This window comes from Polyodon spathula, chromosome 6, assembly GCF_017654505.1.
Source record: "Polyodon spathula isolate WHYD16114869_AA chromosome 6, ASM1765450v1, whole genome shotgun sequence".
Lineage (NCBI taxonomy): Eukaryota > Metazoa > Chordata > Actinopteri > Acipenseriformes > Polyodontidae > Polyodon > Polyodon spathula.
The window spans coordinates 64,332,324-64,352,280 of record NC_054539.1 but is presented as its reverse complement, the minus strand read 5'-3'; the positions used below and the strand labels follow the sequence as shown (position 1 = coordinate 64,352,280).

At 36.2% G+C, this 19,957-nt stretch overlaps 1 protein-coding gene across 1 annotated transcript; it reads left to right on the top strand.

The window, feature by feature from the left end:
• Positions 1–1,932: 1,932 nt before the first annotated feature.
• Positions 1,933–19,144, top strand: LOC121317464 (ras-related protein Rab-10-like). The gene is made up of 6 exons (XM_041253418.1): positions 1,933–2,571; positions 14,317–14,377; positions 15,471–15,609; positions 16,942–17,031; positions 18,110–18,211; positions 18,817–19,144. The coding sequence occupies exons 1-6, from the start codon at positions 2,445–2,447 to the stop codon at positions 18,901–18,903; spliced, it is 606 nt and encodes a 201-aa protein (XP_041109352.1). The 5' UTR covers positions 1,933–2,444; the 3' UTR covers positions 18,904–19,144.
• Positions 19,145–19,957: the final 813 nt, after the last annotated feature.

Here is a 19,957-nt window from a genome sequence, read left to right as displayed (position 1 = left end):
TGACTGTCTGCTGAAGATACTTCCAAGTTTAGTACAAAGTTGACGATGGCCAGTTGGGTGCCGAGTGTACAGTTGAAACTCTCAACCAAACCATTGCTTTGTGGGTAAAGGGGGTGTTACGGGTCTTACTGATCCCCAGCCCCTCACAGATGTCGCTGAAGACCTTGCTTTCAAAGTTGCGACCTTGGTCGGAGTTGAGCTCTTGGGGGACCCAAAATTTGGAGGAGAACCCGCCGATGAGTGTGTCCCCTACCGTCTGTGCCTCTTGGTTTGGCTTCTGTCCACTTGGTGAAGTAATCCACCGCTGCCAAAATAAACTGGTTCCTGCTGTCTGAGGTGGGAAAGGGTCCCAGCACATCAATGGGCTCCCTCTCCATTGGTTCACCGACCTAGTACTATTGCAGAGGGGTGTGTGACTGCTCACCAGTACCAGTTTAATCTGTTTAATTACTCAGAGACCACTGCTCTGTCTGCTTCACTGCAATCCTGGAACAGTGACCAGCTTTCAGAACATAAAGACATAATTGGCGGCCCAGTGCCCTTTTATAACCTAGCTCCGCTCCTTTATTCTAATCGGGTACTGGAGCTTACACACATCCCATTGGTCTTCAGCCGCACACCAGGTCCAATGGGCACAGACAAACAACAACCAATTACAGGGGGACACAGAAAGCATACATACAGACAGTCGACCAGCAACTGGAGGGAATTCAGAGGGGAAAAGGAACAGTACAATGGGAATTACAGTACAGTACACAAGCCACAATTACATAAATGCACGGATCTGTACAATACTGTTGCACAGTACAATTCCTCCCGCTTCTTTCCCGGTCTGTAAATAACAGTATTTTCTGCAATAACTGCATATAAGGGATTTATACTGCGAACGGCATATAATTTATTTTGATCTGACAATGCACTTCAGAACAACATTACACAGTGACAATGTTAAACAGAAGCAGACAGATAAGTCGATAACATCATGTATTCAGAAACCAATAACTGAAGCAGTCACAATGGCAGAAATGTTGTTTTGTCACTTTGTTGCGGAGTAACCTGATGAGTATAACGAAGAGCATGCATAATGTTTCAGTAGATGTTTTGTAAAAGGCAGTAAAGAGGACAAGAATTGTTGTTTTCATTTAATGTAAAAATAAAATGTATTTATTTTTAAATCTGGTGTCTATGTTTTTTTAATAACGTCATAGTATATTTGAATTGTTGTTCTACAATTCTTGTAGGTTTCAGGTTTTTCATCAATCTCAAGGTTTGTCAGTAAGGGTGTCACTAGTGTGAACCTTGACGGGTTGGCTTGTCTGCTTAATTTATTACACGTATAAATCAACTAGATTTACAGGAGGTCAATGTATATGCTCTTCAATTATAAATGTGGTCAAACATGGATATTTACTTTTCATTTAACGATTTTATTTTACTGTCTATATGGGAAGTAGCCAGCACATACGTGACTTTCTAAAAATAAGCGAACTCCTTCTGACTGAGGAGACTGACCAACAGGTTTCACAAACACCTCCACAGCATACAAATCCACCCCATTTTGTTTGCTGATCTTCGGTACGCCTGCGCTTTGCTGTCTACATGACATAATACAATTGATTCGCCGACGTATCATCATCACGTCAAAAACTCAAACTTCGAATAAGCACACCCTAGGTTTTTGAAACAATGGAGTGTATGAAACTAACGCCATTTTGGATCTACCATGTACGGCATTCTGTATACAGTAGCACGGTTGATAAAGTCAAAAATGGCGAACATACGTGTGTAGTTTCAAAACATTCTCCGCTCTTCAGACCCTAAATTGGTGATTTCTTGGCTAATCACAAGCCAGATTCAGTCAGATAGACACAAATTGTGACCAATGAGTGGAGAAAGGATACGGCGAAAGGCAGAGACGAGGCGTGTCACTAAAATCCAGGGTGTCGCCTAGGGGCTCCATTCGAAGGCGACGGCGGTCGTCTGTGTTTGAGTGTGAAATACATAGACAACGAGACACGCATATGCAGCGGAGTAAACTAAACAAAGTTCGAACTTAAAAAAAATAAAAATTGATAGATTGCCGGAGTAGAAGCGTTGGCATGTGGGGGGGGGGAAACGAGACCAAATTACCGAGTAGTTTTTAGAAATTGTAGTAAGTCTGGTTGAGAGGGAGCCATTTTGTCCCGACTGAGGGAAAGAAAGCGTGAAAAAAAAAAGAAATAGGATTGGAAATAAACCAGTAACATATTAAAACCAGCTTAAATCTAGACTAACACCTCGCGACCCCCCTTATTTTGCAATACTAAATCGAGGATTTGAGAAGGAAGGTTATATACGAAGCTGTTAATATAAAAAGGTTTATTTTTTTCTTCTGTCGGATCCCTAGGTTGTTTCGTTTTCTTTCTTTTTTGAACGAGTCATTTAAAAAAAAAATACACTATTAAATGGCGAAGAAGACGTACGACTTGCTGTTTAAGCTACTCCTAATCGGAGACTCAGGGGTAGGGAAAACCTGCGTCCTGTTCCGCTTCTCTGACGACGCCTTCAATACAACCTTCATTTCTACTATAGGTAAGAATTTCTATTGGGTGTTTTATGTTTTATTGATACATATAACGCTTCCCATCACTTCCCGACCAGTTGTCCACCTAACTGTAAAGTGAGTGTGAAAACGCTCGCTGTACGGAGAAAACCGACCGGTGCCTGTTATTATTATTACTGTTGCTTGTGTGACGGCATTTTTTTTTTTTTTTTGTAATTTGACTTATTAAAACATTGTACATAGTTGGTAAAATCAATAACCGGGTCTTCTGTGTTTGTCACCCCAGGGAAATGAAACCATTGTCTCCCCCACCCCACAAATGAATTCTACCGAGTTTATGTAATAATAACTTGTCAGCAGAAACGGTAACTTTACTAGTAGTAAATATTATTTTTAAATTAACGGCTGCTTCGTTACCTCCTTAGAATTGTTAATGTTTTTATCTTGAAGTCAAAATATGCCCATTTAAGTTTTAATGTTGACTTAAGTTTTATATATAAATTCTAACTCGGTACAGACGCTAGGCGTTTTGTCACTTTATTGTCAGGTGTGTGTGTGTGTGTGTGTGTGTGTGTGTGTGTGTATATATATATATATATATATATATATATAAAAAAATTATTCATGGAAGTTAACTGTCCATAGATTTATTAATGTAAGAATGAACGAATTTGTTTTTATTTGTTGTTTAACATAGGTAACTTCGTTTTACTGGATTTTAGTAGTACATCTTTCTAGGCCTTTTTGTAAATAGTTGCCCCCAAAAATGCTGTATTCATTATACATTTGTCTGTCTGACGTCCAAGAGGGGGCGTGGGTTAATTGTAAAATAAGTGTGTACATTATGTACCTTACATAGACATTGACCATAACTAATGCATAGACCGACAAACTTAAACCATTTTCTAAAGGTGGGGTTAGTCATATTTGACTCATTCAAATATCAAAATAGCTGTAATATTTTCACTGGCTGCCATTTTGTCTCTCAGTATTAAATATTTACATACATGATGTAACTATTTGGGACCCTAACGTGTACTGTAATGCTGTATAATAACTTTGTTGCTGGCAGTCTAATATTAAACTCGCCAAACACAGCATGTTTTACTGTAGTATTACCAGCACACTATTGGTGGATGGCAAACAAGAGATTACACCTTTATGTTCAGCAGTCCACCTTATAAATGCCAAGCACAGTAATAATAAATTCCCTAATTATGACAAGTACTGTAGTTTAATATTAGATTGCAGCTCAGCGTAGGCCTTGGAAGTTGCAGTTTTCCAACAACCACACCGGGAATCGGTGTTCATGGTGTACCAGCTCCCATTCTGATGTGTTTTTGTGAAATAGTGGGAGGGATTTTCTTAAATTCCGAAACATTTAAATATATTAACACGTTTAACCATTTAAACTGTGTAATTAGGAATCAATGATGAACAACATCACAAGAAGTTATCCAGTAGAGCAGTGATTCTCAAACTTTTGTTTGTGGACCACCTGAATTATTTATTTATTTTTTTGGTCTCGGTGGACCACACAATAAACCGTATAGCTGCCTGAAAAATAATCACTAATACTAAGAGTAACCGTAGACTTGAATTTCTTTGTGTTAATGCGAACGGTGGGCCTGTTTCTATGAGCAAAGTTATTTTGATATTAGGGGTTTTAAAGAACGGTTCTAGTTTATTTTTCATTAACAAGAATTTTTTTTTGGGGGGGGGGGGACTTATTTATGATAATTACAGCAGAAATGTATTTTTGTGAATTAGTTACTGTACAGTCGAAGCTACCAATCTACAGCTATAATCTTTATTTATAAAATGGAATGTTTGGATGCTGCGCATTGATTGGCTGTTAAGATATTTTTACCCTGCAGTTCAATAGTACAGTGCACTGCGGAACTTGTTTTTGCCAAAGCATAGTTCAATTAATAAATTATCAATACACAGCATATTAAACTCGCAATAAATATACACATTGTGCGATGACTTTTAAAGTTTAAAAAAGTGACATACCTTTTGTTAAATATGATATTTTTTGAGGCATAACAGTAGAATGGCTGGAGTTACAAGAAGCAAAACTAGGAGACACAAAGATTTAATGCGTTTTAATGAAATTGAAGAAAACAAATTCTTGGGCAGCTGGTGTTTATGTTGATTTAATCGACTTAAAGTTTGCCTTAAAAATGTAAACAGTCTATTACGATAATTCTATGCATTATTGCGTAATTTGGCTGGTCAAGAGTACTCAATTTTGTTATGTTAGCCTCCGTGTTGGTCTCAATCGCTCCGTAAACAGTGCTAACAATGATATCATGTTAGTGACCAAGCATTTACAATTGCCAATAATGTATTTTTGTATTGTTTGCTTCGCCAGGTCAGCTGTAGTAATGCCTGGATAGTGAACTTTGTCTTTTGCCTTTTCTATATATTTTCATTGTCAACAAAAATACATCATTGGCATTTTTAAATGCTTGGTCACTAACAAGGCTAACATTGCGGGTTATGGCAGCTCTGTTTAAGGAGCGATTGAAACCAGCACAGAGGCTTCATTCATTTTAATTGCAGTAAACGGAACATTGAAAACCTCTAGTTTAATGTTTACAACACATTTAATGTATGCATTTTCTTCCTGTTTCTGTAGCTGAGTTTTTAAGATCTCCGTTTCTGGGTTTGCAATGGGATCTCTAAACTATGCTGCTGCTTTCTTTCCGTAATTATGTAGCATTTCCATGGACCACCTGAAGGGAGCCAGCAGACCACCAGCTGTCTGCGGACCACAAATTGAGAACCACTGCAATAGAGTGCTATTACTTAACCAATAACTTGGCTAAAAAGTGGATTGCATGTACAATGAGACAAATTCCCAGTGGAGAAATTCTGAGACATTCAGGACATTATACTAGCGAATGGGACTGTTGTTTCCAAGTAGGTGATGTCAAGAGTGCAGAGTTATTGGGATGATTCTCCCATTAGCTTGTCTGAATAAGCTGCTCCTTTAACTCCGCTGATAGTATTGGAGCCAGAAAGTTGCAATAGTTGTAAATGAGCTAATTATAGCTCATGGCTTTTTTTGCCCCCCAAGTAAAAATTAAATGAAAAATGACCCTGTCTGCTGTTTTTAGTTTTCAGAATTTGAATCAAATGCAGTATATACAAAATGTTATTGTCAACCATTGTATGAACTGTTTGTTCACCCTGTAAAACTGTTTTCTTATTAAACGTTGTAAAAGGTGGCCTATAGGTCATGCGATCTGGCAGTTTCAAATGACTGTCATCAGAGATCCTGTGATTGTGATCTGTAATATGTTCCAAGCCTGCCATATCTATAGCTTGGAATATCCTGGCAGTATATGGCATATTTATCAGATGTTAAATGAGTAGGTCTATTTAGTATTTGATTTTTAATATTCCGTTTTGAGCATATTGTAATAAATATATTTTTGGGTACTGTTAAGCAGGTTTTGGTCTATAAAAACGCAAAAATCCAATTGCGTGTTATATCCCTTGTAACCCTGCATACTAAATGCATAGCCATGACTGATGTTTTTTCCAAATACGGACACCATATTGAGATATTGTCTAAATTAAGGGGAGTAATTATTTTGAGAAGGTCCAGAATTCTTAGTTGCAGCAAAGTGTCAACACTCTCCAAAACTTTTCCCCATTGAGGGTTCAGAACTCTAAACTAACAGAACTGACGGGCCCAGAGGAAATTTGGGGGGGTCCCATGAAAAAGCCACCCCCCACCCCCCCATGGGGGGGGAGGTCTCAGAGTACAAAGTCCTAATGTTGTGGTATCTTTTTTTTTTTTTTTTTTTTTTAAACAATAGCCATTAACTTCTGAGACATTTCTTTTTTTTCTGACTGAAACCGCGAACAACTTTTAAACACAACAGTCAAAGAAAGCCTGAAATGGATTTCAGCAAAATACACAACCGTACACAGGATTTCATGTGAAAGATGCACGACTGTGTAGTGTTCAGTCCTTCAGTCCACTCTGATCCAAGATATTTCCAGGTCCATGTTGTCCAATTATGATCTTAAGGACAGTAAGCTAAGGTTTTACTGACTAAGCTAACCAGAGTTCTGTTCCATACTGACATTTCTGTGGTTTTTACAGCGACAGTCTGGATGTGCGTATACCTTGACTTTTTATATTTGTGTATTGGTGTTTATTAAAAAAAAAAAAAAAAAAAAAAACACACACACACCTAAAACATAAACACGTTAAACTGTTTTGATGTTAGAATTATGTTGTAAAATTCATGTGTCCTTCTGACAATTGTGGGATATTTTATTATTTTTATATATATATATATATATGTATATATACACACACACACAGAGCTCTGGAAAAAATTGAGACCACTGCAAAATGTAGTTTCTCTGGTTTTACTATTTATAGGTATGTGTTTGGGTAAAATGAACATTTTTGTTTTATTCTGTAAACTAGTGACAACATTTCTCCCAAATTCCAAATAAAAATATTGTCATTTAGAGCATTTATTTGCAGAAAATGACAACTGGTCAAAATAACAGAAAAGACGCAGTGTTGTCAGACCTCGAATAATGCAAAGAAAATAAGTTCATATTCTTTTAAACAACACAATACTAATGTTTTAACTTAGGAAGAGTTCAGAAATCAATATTTGGTGGAATAACCCTGATTTTCAATCGCAGCTTTCATGCGTCTTGGCATGCTCTCCACCAGTCTTTCACATTGGTATTGGGTGACTTTATGCTACTCATGGCACAAAAATTCAAGCAGCTTGGCTTTGTTTGATGGCTTGTGACCATCCATCTTCCTCTTGATCACGTTCCAGAGGTATTCAATGGGGTTCAGGTCTGGAGATTGGGCTGGCCATGACAGGGTTTTGATCTAGTGGTCCTCCCTGCACACCTTGGTTGACCTGGCTGTGTGGCATGGAGCATTGTCCTGCTGGAAAAACCAATCCTCAGAGTTGGGGAACATTGTCAGAGCAGAAGGAAGCAAGTTTTCTTCCAGGACAACCTTATACTTTGCTTGATTCACGCCAGAGCTGCCCGATCAGAGTTATTCCACCAAATATTGATTTCTGAACTCTTCCTAAGTTAAAACATTAGTATTGTGTTGTTTAAAAATGAATCTGAACTTATTTTCTTTGCATTATTTGAAAAAAAATTTAATACTAAGTGTCATTGGCCCTTTCGTTATTTGTTCTGAAGTTGTTTCATAAGCATAACTTAACATGAGACTTGCAAGTGTACTTCTATCTCAGTATAATGATGATTCTTCAATTTGTTCCTTGAATCTGATGCATATTGACCCATGGAACAATGCCAGTTGTACCTAACTGACACTGGCCTTCTCCTTCCAGGTGTTCCACACTTGGAACACACATTTCCATAATCTAGAAAAGTATAGTAAGAAGACGGTATGATGACACATTCTAGAAAAATATAGTTCCATTCTGGATGCCAGCAGTCGTCAAAGTCATCAGTCTACCAGCAATGTTAAATATACCCCCCCCCCCCCTTTATTTATTTATTTATTTATGGAGCATTTAACTTTACCATCTCTCTAAACTCCATGACCGCCTGTGTTCATTGCAGACAGTAGAACAGATTTAGACAATTATATTCGTAAAGCAACATGAAACTTGCCGTTTTAATGCTAAGTTTTCCATTGTCCTTGCTAATAAATCTTTAAAATTAGTCAAACCCTTTACTTCAATTCCTATGCTTGTTTTCTGCCTTGTTCGCAGCAAGTTTTTCTTTGATGTTCCTGCTGTGATGCTACTGCTTTAAACACAGCAGTTCAAAAGATGCATAGTTCATAAATATTCTAGTTGTTGCTGAACAAGAAAGTGCACATATTGACTGTGGGAACATTGCCGCATCACTTGGTCTGTGGCACTTCCCTGAAATGAGCGGTTCTTTGGATGGGAGAAATGTAAGGGGGCTTAATTCAAAACAAGATTCCTCTCCTTAAAATAAGATGCATTGGATATGTCTTTCAAATATACAGTCACATGTGAGCCATTTAAATTCAGTTTATCAGGCTATTGCTGTATTGATTGGATCGGTGGCACAAACCTTCTTTTGTCCTTAATTTCTGTGTTTATTTCTGTTCTCAACCGTAGCAGTATTTTTTTGGACTAGATTTTGCCCACAATCCATTTCCCACAATGCAGTTTTATTCATTATTGTTCTCTGTGGAAGAGCTATGAATGGGGAGCTTGAATAAAGCATTTGTCGTCTATGATTGTTAGGGTTTTAAGACTACTTTGCATTGGTGAAATGATTGCTTGTGCTCTGCGCTTTGGTAGGTCACAATACTTTGGATGGGATAGTTTAAAAGGCAAAGGCTTTCGCTATTTAAATAGCTCTTGCTCAGCTTTGCAATGGATGGGTATTTTTGGATCCTGTGTCATTTACACTGACACAGTACTTCTGCTGTGGACATTGGATGGCATAAAAAGGACTCTTGCAACATACATTCTGTAGGGGGTTAAAGCCTTAAATACCTTGCCCAATCTAGTTAAAGGCATGTATCACTGAGTTTGCTTGAAATTGATTTAGTTAGTTTATCCCAGTGAGTTTTCAGTCAGAATTAAGTGTTGGTGTATTTTTTCCATTTGTTTTTAAATATAACCATGTCAAGTTTCAGTGTCCTTGACTGTTTTCTGTTGTTTCCTACAACACAGCGGTAGCAGCTGACAAACCAATTGGACTTAATAGGTCTAATGATCTCAGAACTTGTATATAAAAACAGAGCATGTTTTACAGAAAACTGCATAGCCAAGCAGCTATCTTGGTTATCAAAGTAACATCTTGCATGTTACAACAATTAATGGGCAAGTCATAGGAGAATAGGGGTGCCTTTCGCTCTGTAGGAAAACAGCATTTTCATTAGGCTGGGTAGAGAGAGTCCTGTTTTCCACATGTAAAACTTAAATTAAATGTCTCTGGCGTTTATTTAAAATATTTGCCAGCAGACCCGGCACGTATTGGAGACCGGCGTTTGTATTAGATCACTAGCTTCACATGGTTTATGTGGTCATTGAGAAGCCGCTAACAGACAGCCTTGTAGCAACATCGTGACTCAATTTAAACATTCCAGCAACTTTGATAAAAGGTTGTGTGTCAGTGGGAACTAAGTAACAGTTTTGTTTTATAACAAAGTTACACTGTATTGTACACCCTCAAGTATAAAGCAAAAGTATTATTACTTTTTATATGCACTGGTTAACAAGAATACGATATGCAGATGTTGAAAAATGAACAAGCAGAAGTATAAATTTGTATTTAAAAATGGAATTAGATCTATCATTGTTAATAATAATAATAATATATAATAATAATAATAATAATAACTAGAACTGCCGGGCAGTTTTACGGCTCCCAAGCCCCAGTATCAGTACCCGTCTAAGCGTGTTTAGTTCTCAGTGTGCCAAGTTTAAAATCAGGATCTTCAACTGTTCCACAGAAGATTTTGAAAGTTTTTTTTTTTTTTTTTTCAAAAATGCGTCAGACAGCTGTCTTGTTTAATATTAGTTTCTTAAGTCAGTTGTATTGCTACAATGTCAAGGATGATTCTTGTGACCTTTCGAGTTAATCAAGTAAACAGTTTGTCAGTTGAGGCAGTTTTAAATTTCAGACATAAATGTACACCTGATGGCCATCTTGTTTTATAAAACATAACCATTTTGACATTTGTATTCCATGGTTACTGGGACAATAACTACCAAGTTTGGAAATTGTTGGTCAAACGGTGTTCAAACGGCAGCAGTTTGCTGTTAAGGGCACATTTCGTTAAAGTTTGTGGCAGCCATTTCGACATCAAAATTTATCACAGAAACTTCTGCTTCACATACTTGATGCAGGTTTGGATGCTGATGATACATGCCAAGTGTCAGATCAATGGCTTCACTGGTTCCTAAGAAGAAGATTTCAAAAGGTTTTATTGAAAAATGTGTTGCAGCGCCAATTGCAAGGACGCAGCAGCAACATTTTTTCAGCATCTAACAGCCAATGTATCCAGCTTGCTAACTGCCAAGTCGGAACCTGATCAGTCAGACAGCCTCGAAGCAGCAGCAGTTTAAAGTTTTGGGAAGAAAAATAATAATAATAATAATAATAATAAATAATAATAATAATAATAATAATAATAAAAACCTGTTAATAGGCTTTCCAGCCTTTGGCTTGGAAGCCTAATAATAATACACACTTCTAAAATGTTTTTAAAAATTAACAATAAAAGCAATAAGTATCATTGTCAAAAATATTCTGTAGCATCATGCCAATCGCCACACCCTTTGCCACCCACATCTCTGAATTTGCAGATGTGGTGCTGAATAAAGGTCACAAATTGTATACAGTGTTGGCCAGCTATAATGTAAGTAAGTGTTTCTTGTTTGGGCCTTTTGTAATAGTTTGTCACTCATTGATTTGTGGAAGTGGTAGTAATTGTGCTGAGGTTTACTATTTTCTTTATTGTAGTTGTCTTCATAATTTTTGTCACATTTATGTAGAGCACTAACACACAATGTGATTTTTATATTTAATATTTTTTCTCGTATATTGATAGCAAATTCAAGCATTGTTGTACTTTTTCAATTTGAGACCAGCTATGAAGTAAGAGATCACTTTAAAAATTCATAGTGCTGTGTTCGAAGGTTTGTTTCCTAATCAGGAATTCAAAGGTAGTTCTGATCCTTCGAAGGTTCGTCGGGCGGCATTCACGCACTGTCAATTTGTTTTTTTTTTTTCTCTGTTTACAGAAACCATCTGACAATGTGTGAATACTTTGTGTCGTTGCAAAATGTTATGTTTTTGATTTGTATAATGCCTATTACTTAAAAGTTGTTGTATTAAAATCCACTACCAGATTGTTATATGTAGCACCTCTGCCAATGACGCCGACCATGCATTGGAGCAGGGTATTGCACTTGGAGAGTAACTATAGTGGCAATATTGCTTCAAAAAAATATGCACTGAATACCTAGTGTAAACATGTAAGAGAAGTGTTATGGTAGAGTAAGTATGAAACAAAATATACGTTAACACTAATCATTTTTATTTAAAAGAGTGAGCACGGAGTAGGCTAAAGCACTACTCCTTTAAAAAATAAACAAACCACAGTTGAAAGGTCACAGCACAGAGGCAGACGTCCAAGAAATGGGTTATGGAAAGAAGACAGAAAACATAAACCCCTTGTTTTGTCTAGTTTGCAAAAAGATGTTGACCCAATCTGAAGTATTCAGTTAAGCTATGTTACGTTTTGGAGAAAATTGCCATTTATTTTCAGCAGACTAGGGTAGGAATACAGGTATAAATGTTATAAAGATACATCAGGGTAATATGAATTGTTAAAAAAAGTAAGTATTAATCATTATTTACAGGTTGCAACCCTACTTTTTGGGGTAAAACATAAATTGGCAAGAGCTGTATATGAAGTGCCCAACCGGGGGTTACAGTAACATCCAATCTGTCTGGATTGTCAAACTGTCAACAGCTGAGAACTGGAAAACTTTTTTTGAAGCACTGTTTTCTTAATTTTGTTAACAAGTTAGCAATAACAAGACAAGTTACAAATGTTATATATTTTATTTGTTCAGCAGATAATCTATAACAGGAAATTGTGTTATCGTCCAACACTACTGTATATGTATGAGTATCGCAAGCAGCATCAATTACATGTACATAAATGTGTAATTTTATTTAAATAACGGGGTTACTGTTCTATATAACGTTTTAAAGTACATATTAATGTTTTATTCAATTTATATAGATTACGTGTACGTTAATAGGATTTTCAATCAAATATAAACTAGTAGCTATGGTGGCGGCACCAGTAAATTATACAAATCAGTACTATCGAAGGTTCAGACCTTCCTTTGGTAATGTGTTCTGAACCTACAAAGGTCAAAATGTATGCGTCGTTGAAGCCCTAAAAATTTAGAATGTGAACTAAAAGACCAGTGGTTCCACTTTTTGTTACATACCTGTAAAAAGATAAATATACCATTTTATATTAATTGTATCAAAATAAATTAAACATTAGTTAAAGATTAGTCTAAGCACAGGTGCATAGTAGACCGCATGTCAAAAGTAAGCGATAGAGCCCGTCGATGCTCGCTCTAACGTGTGGTAGATGACTGCGACTGTAGTTGTACGTCCCGAGCCGTAGGCGTGGGCGCCAATGAAGTAAAGGTCATCTACCTCATGGTAGAGCACGAATTGAATTTTGCCATGTTTCACTTCTTTTATTCTTTAAAACATAATGGAAACTAATGTTTTAGTTGTAAGACCTTTGTCAGCATGTAAAATTAATGTCATGAATTGGACTATGCCACTTTAAGGTGACATATGCAATACTATTAGGATTTTTTGCATTAAATTTATTTTTCATTACTCTGCAGATATGACCTAATATCGGCCAAGTGCCCACCCCCCCCCCCCACCCCACCCCTAGGGACCCGTTAAAGGGAATGTTGCTAGCCCCTAAAACTGTCTCATAATTTGGACAAATAAGTGAGCACTGTAATACAACGTAGAAGAGTATTTCCTACCATTTTTTTGTTTTATTTTATTAAAGGGGGATAATGACAATTTAACCATATTCAAGTTAGTTACAGTAAAACAAAAAAAAAATGTAACCTGAAAAGACCCAAACATGCATCAAACATTTCTAAACTCCTGACCTGCAAAACTGTTTCTAAGCTTTATTTGTTTTGTAGAACTAAATGTCTAGGTCCAGCCTTGCGGGATTGGGGCAGGGGAGGAGTTAAGGAAATCATGACCTTTAGACTTGAATAACTCGTTTTGGCTGTCTCTGTTTTTAAAACAAGTAGGGATGCATTGATTCATGGGATAGAATGAGTTGAACATGTGTGAGCTAACATAAGAATGTATTGTGTTTTAAACCACCTGTGTCCTTGCTGATGTTCTTTTCAGGTTTGGTTAACTACATAATTACGGCAAGTAATTCTAATAATGTCAATTAAGAAATAAGTGGAAATTTAAATTTGTGTCTTATGGCGCACATAGTTGGGTGAAAATGTATCAAATATTCTATTCATCCAAAACTACTGCTCATTGCATTCTTCCATTAGGCTTTTTGGTAATTCATTGTGTGGGTGTTTGCATGGGTGGGAGAGTTTCTTAGGGTCACCACCATGCAGCACATGCATGTAATTCTCCATTACTCTAACTAAAATGTAATGTCCACTTCACAGAAATTTAAAGTAATTCTCCTGAAGACACCCCTTGTAAACCAACACTGCAGTAATCCAGTAGATTTTACCAGAAAACAGAATTCCTTCCATTTTACACGACGTCTCATCTCCTTCAAACTATCACATTTCCTGGCTTCCTAATATGTGTACACTATCTACATTTTTGCATTTTGTAAATGTTTGCATTTCAAGATTGTAACCTGCATTTTACAAATTGTATAGCTCTGTTCATACTGTGTTTCCATTTCATATATTCCAAACATGAAGTCCATTGTAATTTTGAAAATGTGGCTCTTAGGTCCAGTTACATCTGTTTCAGAAATGTGATTGCTGTACTTTTTTTTTTTTTTTTCCATGTTTTATTGATTTTCAACATGTGACTCAGGATTGTGTAAATGCAACCTGACTTGATTTACTGAAGTCCAGCTCAGTGAATAATTGTCCATAAAAATATTTGTTGTACTCTTATACATAACTTTTAAAATATAATATTTGATCACTGGCCACTTGTGCATATTCTGAAGCAAATTAATTATCTCTTGCATATTTTAGGAATTGACTTTAAGATCAAAACAGTTGAACTACAGGGAAAGAAGATCAAGTTACAGATATGGTGAGTAGTGTGTTTTTTTTGTTTTGGTATTGTCAAGTGTTACATTCACCTGTGACTTATGATTGCATCTTTGTGGTTATGTCATTTTGTTTTTGTTTGCAGATTAACCAAATGTTTTGAGTTATTTGGTACACAACTTTATTCTATGATCTGTAGGTCAAGATGGGTCATGTATATCATGCAACACAACGTGCCCATCACTTTCCCTGAATTGCAACACATTTTCTAGTTGGGTACTCAACTTCAAGTTAACCAATATAAACCATGAAGCTATCTGTAATTGTTTTGCTTCAGGTTTTATGGTCAGGGAGACAGTCCAAGGATATGTTACTGGGACCAGCAGAACAAAAAGCTTATCTGCAAAGGGTTGGATACAGTATATTTCACTGCCCAACAGCGATTTCTGAAAATAAGATTTTTATTTTTGTAAAAGTAAGCTGCATTTACACTATAGAAAAACTGTACTTTGGCCTTTATTGTTGCACCCAAAACATGAGCTATTTCCTGTTAAACCTTTGTTTAAAGATGCCTAAAGGCTTGTTAGTAATAACCATGTACTCCTGCATACATGTAAAGGGGGAGGGGAGTAGTTAATAGTCGGACAGTATTTTGTCTGTACCCCTGATCCGATGAGAAGACGTGTATCATGATGGATAACTTGTGCGTATAAAATTATCGTATTGGACTCTTGTTAAGATTTAAATGAGATGGGGGAGCATTAATTCATTCCAACTATTGTGCAAGTCATTTATTCATCACTCAGAAACCATTTGATGGACATTAACCTCTACTGTAGTATAATGCTTTTTTGGTCATGCACCTGATGCTCAATATGTTTGCTGTGGGGAAAACATCTTTCTGTTGCAGAATTTGGATTGATTTATTTTTTTTAAAACTAATAAAAACTCAAAGTTTTTGTTTTTAATAAACTTCCATTCAACCGGTTTTTAAATAGTTTTACATTTTTAGACAATGCCATTTGGAAGACTTTGTTTGAATGTAACATTGGATACACCTTGTACTCCTATCCCAGCGACTGGCATAAATAAATAATTAACATATATAGATTACATTCTGGTTTTCTTTTTAACAGGGACACAGCAGGGCAGGAGCGGTTTCACACCATCACAACCTCCTACTACAGAGGTGCCATGGGAATCATGTTGGTGTACGACATCACCAATGCCAAAAGCTTTGAAAACATAAGCAAGTGGCTGCGGAACATTGATGAGGTAATTTGGTCAGTAAATGCATGAAAGATCATGAAGGGTGCATGCTCTGAATCTTGGAGTAAATTTAACAGAATAATATATTTCAGCTAGTTGGGCGGTGGTAGAAAGGCTGAAGTATCTGAGCTATTGTAGACTTGTGACTTGGATTATTTTTATTTGTGTACACTTTGTATTTATGTACGCTTCAGTGACTAGTTTGGTTTAATTAGTTCCAGATATTGCTTGTTACTTTGTTTGTATGTGTACAAAAATAAGTGTGCGTATCATTTTAAGCTTACAGAGCTGTTCATTTACTACACACACTACCTTTGCAAGAAGACAGCACTACTGTAACTCATTAAAATAGGTTCATTGACTTGTATGTAGATTTGGGTAAGACATGCGGGTCCACATACTAGAACAATGTTTTATTTTGGGTGATGCCTTTTAATTAATATCAGCTGTAGATCAATTTTCAAGTCGTGAGAAGTGAAACCGAATGTTACCTATGTTATGAGTGTTTATATTTATTCACCTGAGGCTCTACTGCCTAAGAGGAACTTCCGTTACCTTCAGTTCACACTTCTCTTCTGAAGAAGAGACACTTGTCATCTTGAAAGTGTCTTATGTATTCTGCTGCTACTATCCACACTATTTTGAATTATTTTTGAAATTATCTTCCTGATATGATTTTTTTGAGTTAAACTGCAGTTCTACTTTTGCTTGTATTTCCTAATGAGTGTCTAATGTATGGCTGCAGTCAAGTGCAATCAGGCATTAAGAAATTCTGTTAACACCACTAGCAATCGGGAGAGCAGGAGATGGAAGGGGAAAAGCATCAAAATAAGATTACCCTTGTGAAATGTTACAATCCATTTAATGGCACACCACAGCATTGTGTGTCTGAACAGTATTGCTTGTTATTTTTCTACAAGGAGCAATAGGAATGTTGCCATGATGAAATAGGATTAACATACCCTCCAGATTATGAATGTCTTGGTTATTCAGAATCCTCATGCTTTATAAATCAAAATATATCCTACTATCTCATAAACCATTTAAGATGGCACATGTTCATTTCAGCAGTAAAACTAATTGTTCGGAAATCCAGTACTGGGTCTAAGAATAATGTGAGGTTCTAACTCAAGTATCTTTTCTGGGTATTTATCGCTTCCCCAGGTTGCTTGACTCAAATACTTCTGTACTGATGTCTGCATCAAATATTTTTTTCAACTTTCACTGACAATATGTACTGTTTTGTGTGTATGAGTTGTTTCCAGTGCTCCACTAGGTCTGGCCAGTGTTTACTTGTTTGATTTTTAGATGTCTTAACCACAATTTCTTCTTTTTCAGCATGCAAATGAAGATGTTGAGAGGATGCTGCTAGGCAACAAGTGTGACATGGAGGACAAACGCGTGGTACCGAAGGCAAAGGGAGAACAGGTATGTGAGGGGCCTGCAGTTAGGTTTCACGCCTTCAAGTAAATGTGTGTGTGTTTTAAATTAAGAGTGTATAAGTCAAACTGTAAAACGTTTGTTTCATTTACCAATACCAAGCTCATAGTCACTTAATTGTCACAGCTATACAGTGTAATTCTAATTAGTTGGAGAATTAAGTATAACATACTGCTTCACTAGTGAAGGTAAAACCACAGCATATTTTAACCCTGCCATTTGAGCTTGGAAAAAACATCTCACACTCTCACTCTCGCACACAAACACAATGAAGCGATACCCCAAACAGCTAAAAGCAGGATAATTCATTGTCCATATGATTCTCTACTGGCACTTATTAAACCAAACTAAATAAACAGAAGCATATCTCAGAACTAAGAATGGTGTCATCTTTCATAACAAGCTGCTACAGCAATGATATCCAGGCAAACGAGGTCAGTGCGTTTGTTCCTACAAACTGAAAAGTGACTCAGCATCAGATTCCTGGAAGCTTAATGGTATTTGATACCATTTTTGGTATAAACTTCCCTGTATTGGTGGTACAATGAATGTTTAGTGTTTTGATTCAGCACTGCTCCCTCATGGGACCATTTTTGCTAAACGTGGTGCTGAACTAGCACTATAAAATGTATTTGAATACAATTCCAGATACAGCAAATGTCTTTGTGCCTGCCTAGGTAATGAGAGTATTTTTTTTTTTTTTTTTTGTGCAGTGTGTTTTAAAAGCAGCTGTTTGCAAATGGAAAGCAAAATTGCGTATAAATATGAGGAACCACATGATTACTAAAGTGCTGAAGGTGACAGTCTTCTTTTAGAAATAGTCACAGGAGATGTTAAATCTGAGTATATAATGAATTGGGGATGTAACGGCTATGTATTTCCCAAAACAAACCAAAGATTAAAGTAAAACTGGTTGTCACTGAACACTGCTGTGATTTAATCCTTCGCCTTACTTAAATAAATAAGATAACTGCACACTAAGACTTGGCTTATTTTTCTTGCATTCTCTCTGCATTCTTGCTTTGTTATTACTGCCACCTAGGTTATAAAATGTTCTGTCTTTCAGATTGCAAGAGAACATGGCATTAGGTTTTTTGAGACGAGTGCAAAAGCAAATATCAACATTGAGAAAGCATTCCTCACATTAGCAGAAGACATACTTCGAAAGGTAAACTTTGTTTGGGCAGGTATATGGATGCAGTCTTTAAGGGTGTGTTCACACTGGGTCCGTTTAGAGGATTTGGTCCAGTAAGTTTGGTGTGCAGTGTGAACAATAAAGTCCGCCATGGTTATCTACCCATATTGGCCAGTACCAATAATAAGTACAGTGCAGGTAAACTACTAGAACAAGACATAGGGCCTGTATTTATAATTATAAATGTTAAACAAATAACAGATCGTTTATTTGTTGTCTGACAAAAACAAACAGGTATTGTTTACTTTTTGCATTTACTTCAGAAAATGAATACAAAGAATAACGTAGTATTATATTGTGCTAGTAAGCAATTTATACATTTTTTACAAGTCACACAGAAAAAACACTGCATTTGTACTAGTAAAAACACATAATATACATACAAAAATATAACGTGACTTTTTTTTTTGTAGCCTCTTTCGTGTTATTCTGTACTGTCAGTAAAAAAATGATTAGCCTACGCAATGTCAACTACAACACAGTTCGTTAAATTCTTATTTTAAAATTTTAAAAATTATATATATAAATATATATAAAAAAAAGCCATCCTAATCTTGTGGGTACGTGTTTCCTTGCAGACCCCTGTAAAAGAGCCCAACAGTGAAAATGTAGATATCGGCAGTGGAGGTGGAGTAACGGGGTGGAGGAGCAAGTGCTGCAACTGAACAAGTTCTTCTCTCTTCCTCATCTCAATCTCCTCTTTGTCTCTGTCTGTTTCTGTACTCTGGAAATAAACCACTTTACCCACCTTAATCTTAGCACCCTATACCTCCTCGCCCCATCTTAACTTTATCCCTCCTTTTGTTCTTCCATTCACGACAGCTTGCTGACAATTTAATTATTTCAAAACAAATGTGTAGATAATGAAATCATGTCATTTCCTTCTTTTTATGTACCTTCTCAGAGTGAACCTGTAATTGTGATATAACAATACATATAGTATATATATATATATATATATATATATATATATATATAATATATAATATATATATATATATATATATATATCAGTTGTATTATAGTCAACTCCTGATCAACCTCAGCAAATTTAACAATGGTTTCAAATCTGCAAACAATTTATCAGAATAAAAAGGTTAGAATTAAGTTTTTGTACAATAGTAGGATTTCTGTGATGTTAAACTGTAGTTGGTCATTGCAATTTGTATACAAGTGCAAAGTGACAATACACTTGTGTAGAACTTGCTTGAACTTCTCTAGGTGGGGATTTAATTTGTCCTGTGCCTTATGTGGAATAGAAGGAGCATTAACTCTGGCCTAAGAGTCAACTGATCAAACTTAAGTTTTAATATTCAATTCTTACTGCTTCACCATGGGTATTGATATTTGAATTTAGCTCAAACAGAAGTGCAGAAAAGTTTGAATTTCTTCTGGATAGGAAAATCACATTTACCATTTTTATCACAAGCAGTTATTTTACTTTTTTTTCCCCCCTTAACTCTTTTGCATGCTGATTTCTTCTATTTGGAACACTTTGTAAGGATTGCAAATATACTCTTTAAAGAAATAGCACTAATTTACACAGCAGGGGGGAGGGGAATAAAGTTTGAATGGCACTCCTTGGAAATTCAAACAGTTTTGCAGATTCATTAAAATAAGCTTAATAAGTATTTGTGGTTTTATCTTTTTTTTTTTAATTTTTGGAGGCCTATTGCATGTACTAGTGATGTATCTTAAGTGGGGTAATGTTGTTGTTAC

Excerpts from the sequence above, each read along its gene's own strand:
- LOC121317464 (XM_041253418.1), top strand. The coding sequence starts at position 2,445 with ATGGCGAAGAAGACGTACGACTTGCTGTTTAAGCTACTCCTAATCGGA. Across the intron at positions 2,572-14,316 it reads AACCTTCATTTCTACTATAG|GAATTGACTTTAAGATCAAA; the intron begins GTAAGAATTTCT and ends TGCATATTTTAG. Across the intron at positions 15,610-16,941 it reads GGCTGCGGAACATTGATGAG|CATGCAAATGAAGATGTTGA; the intron begins GTAATTTGGTCA and ends CTTCTTTTTCAG.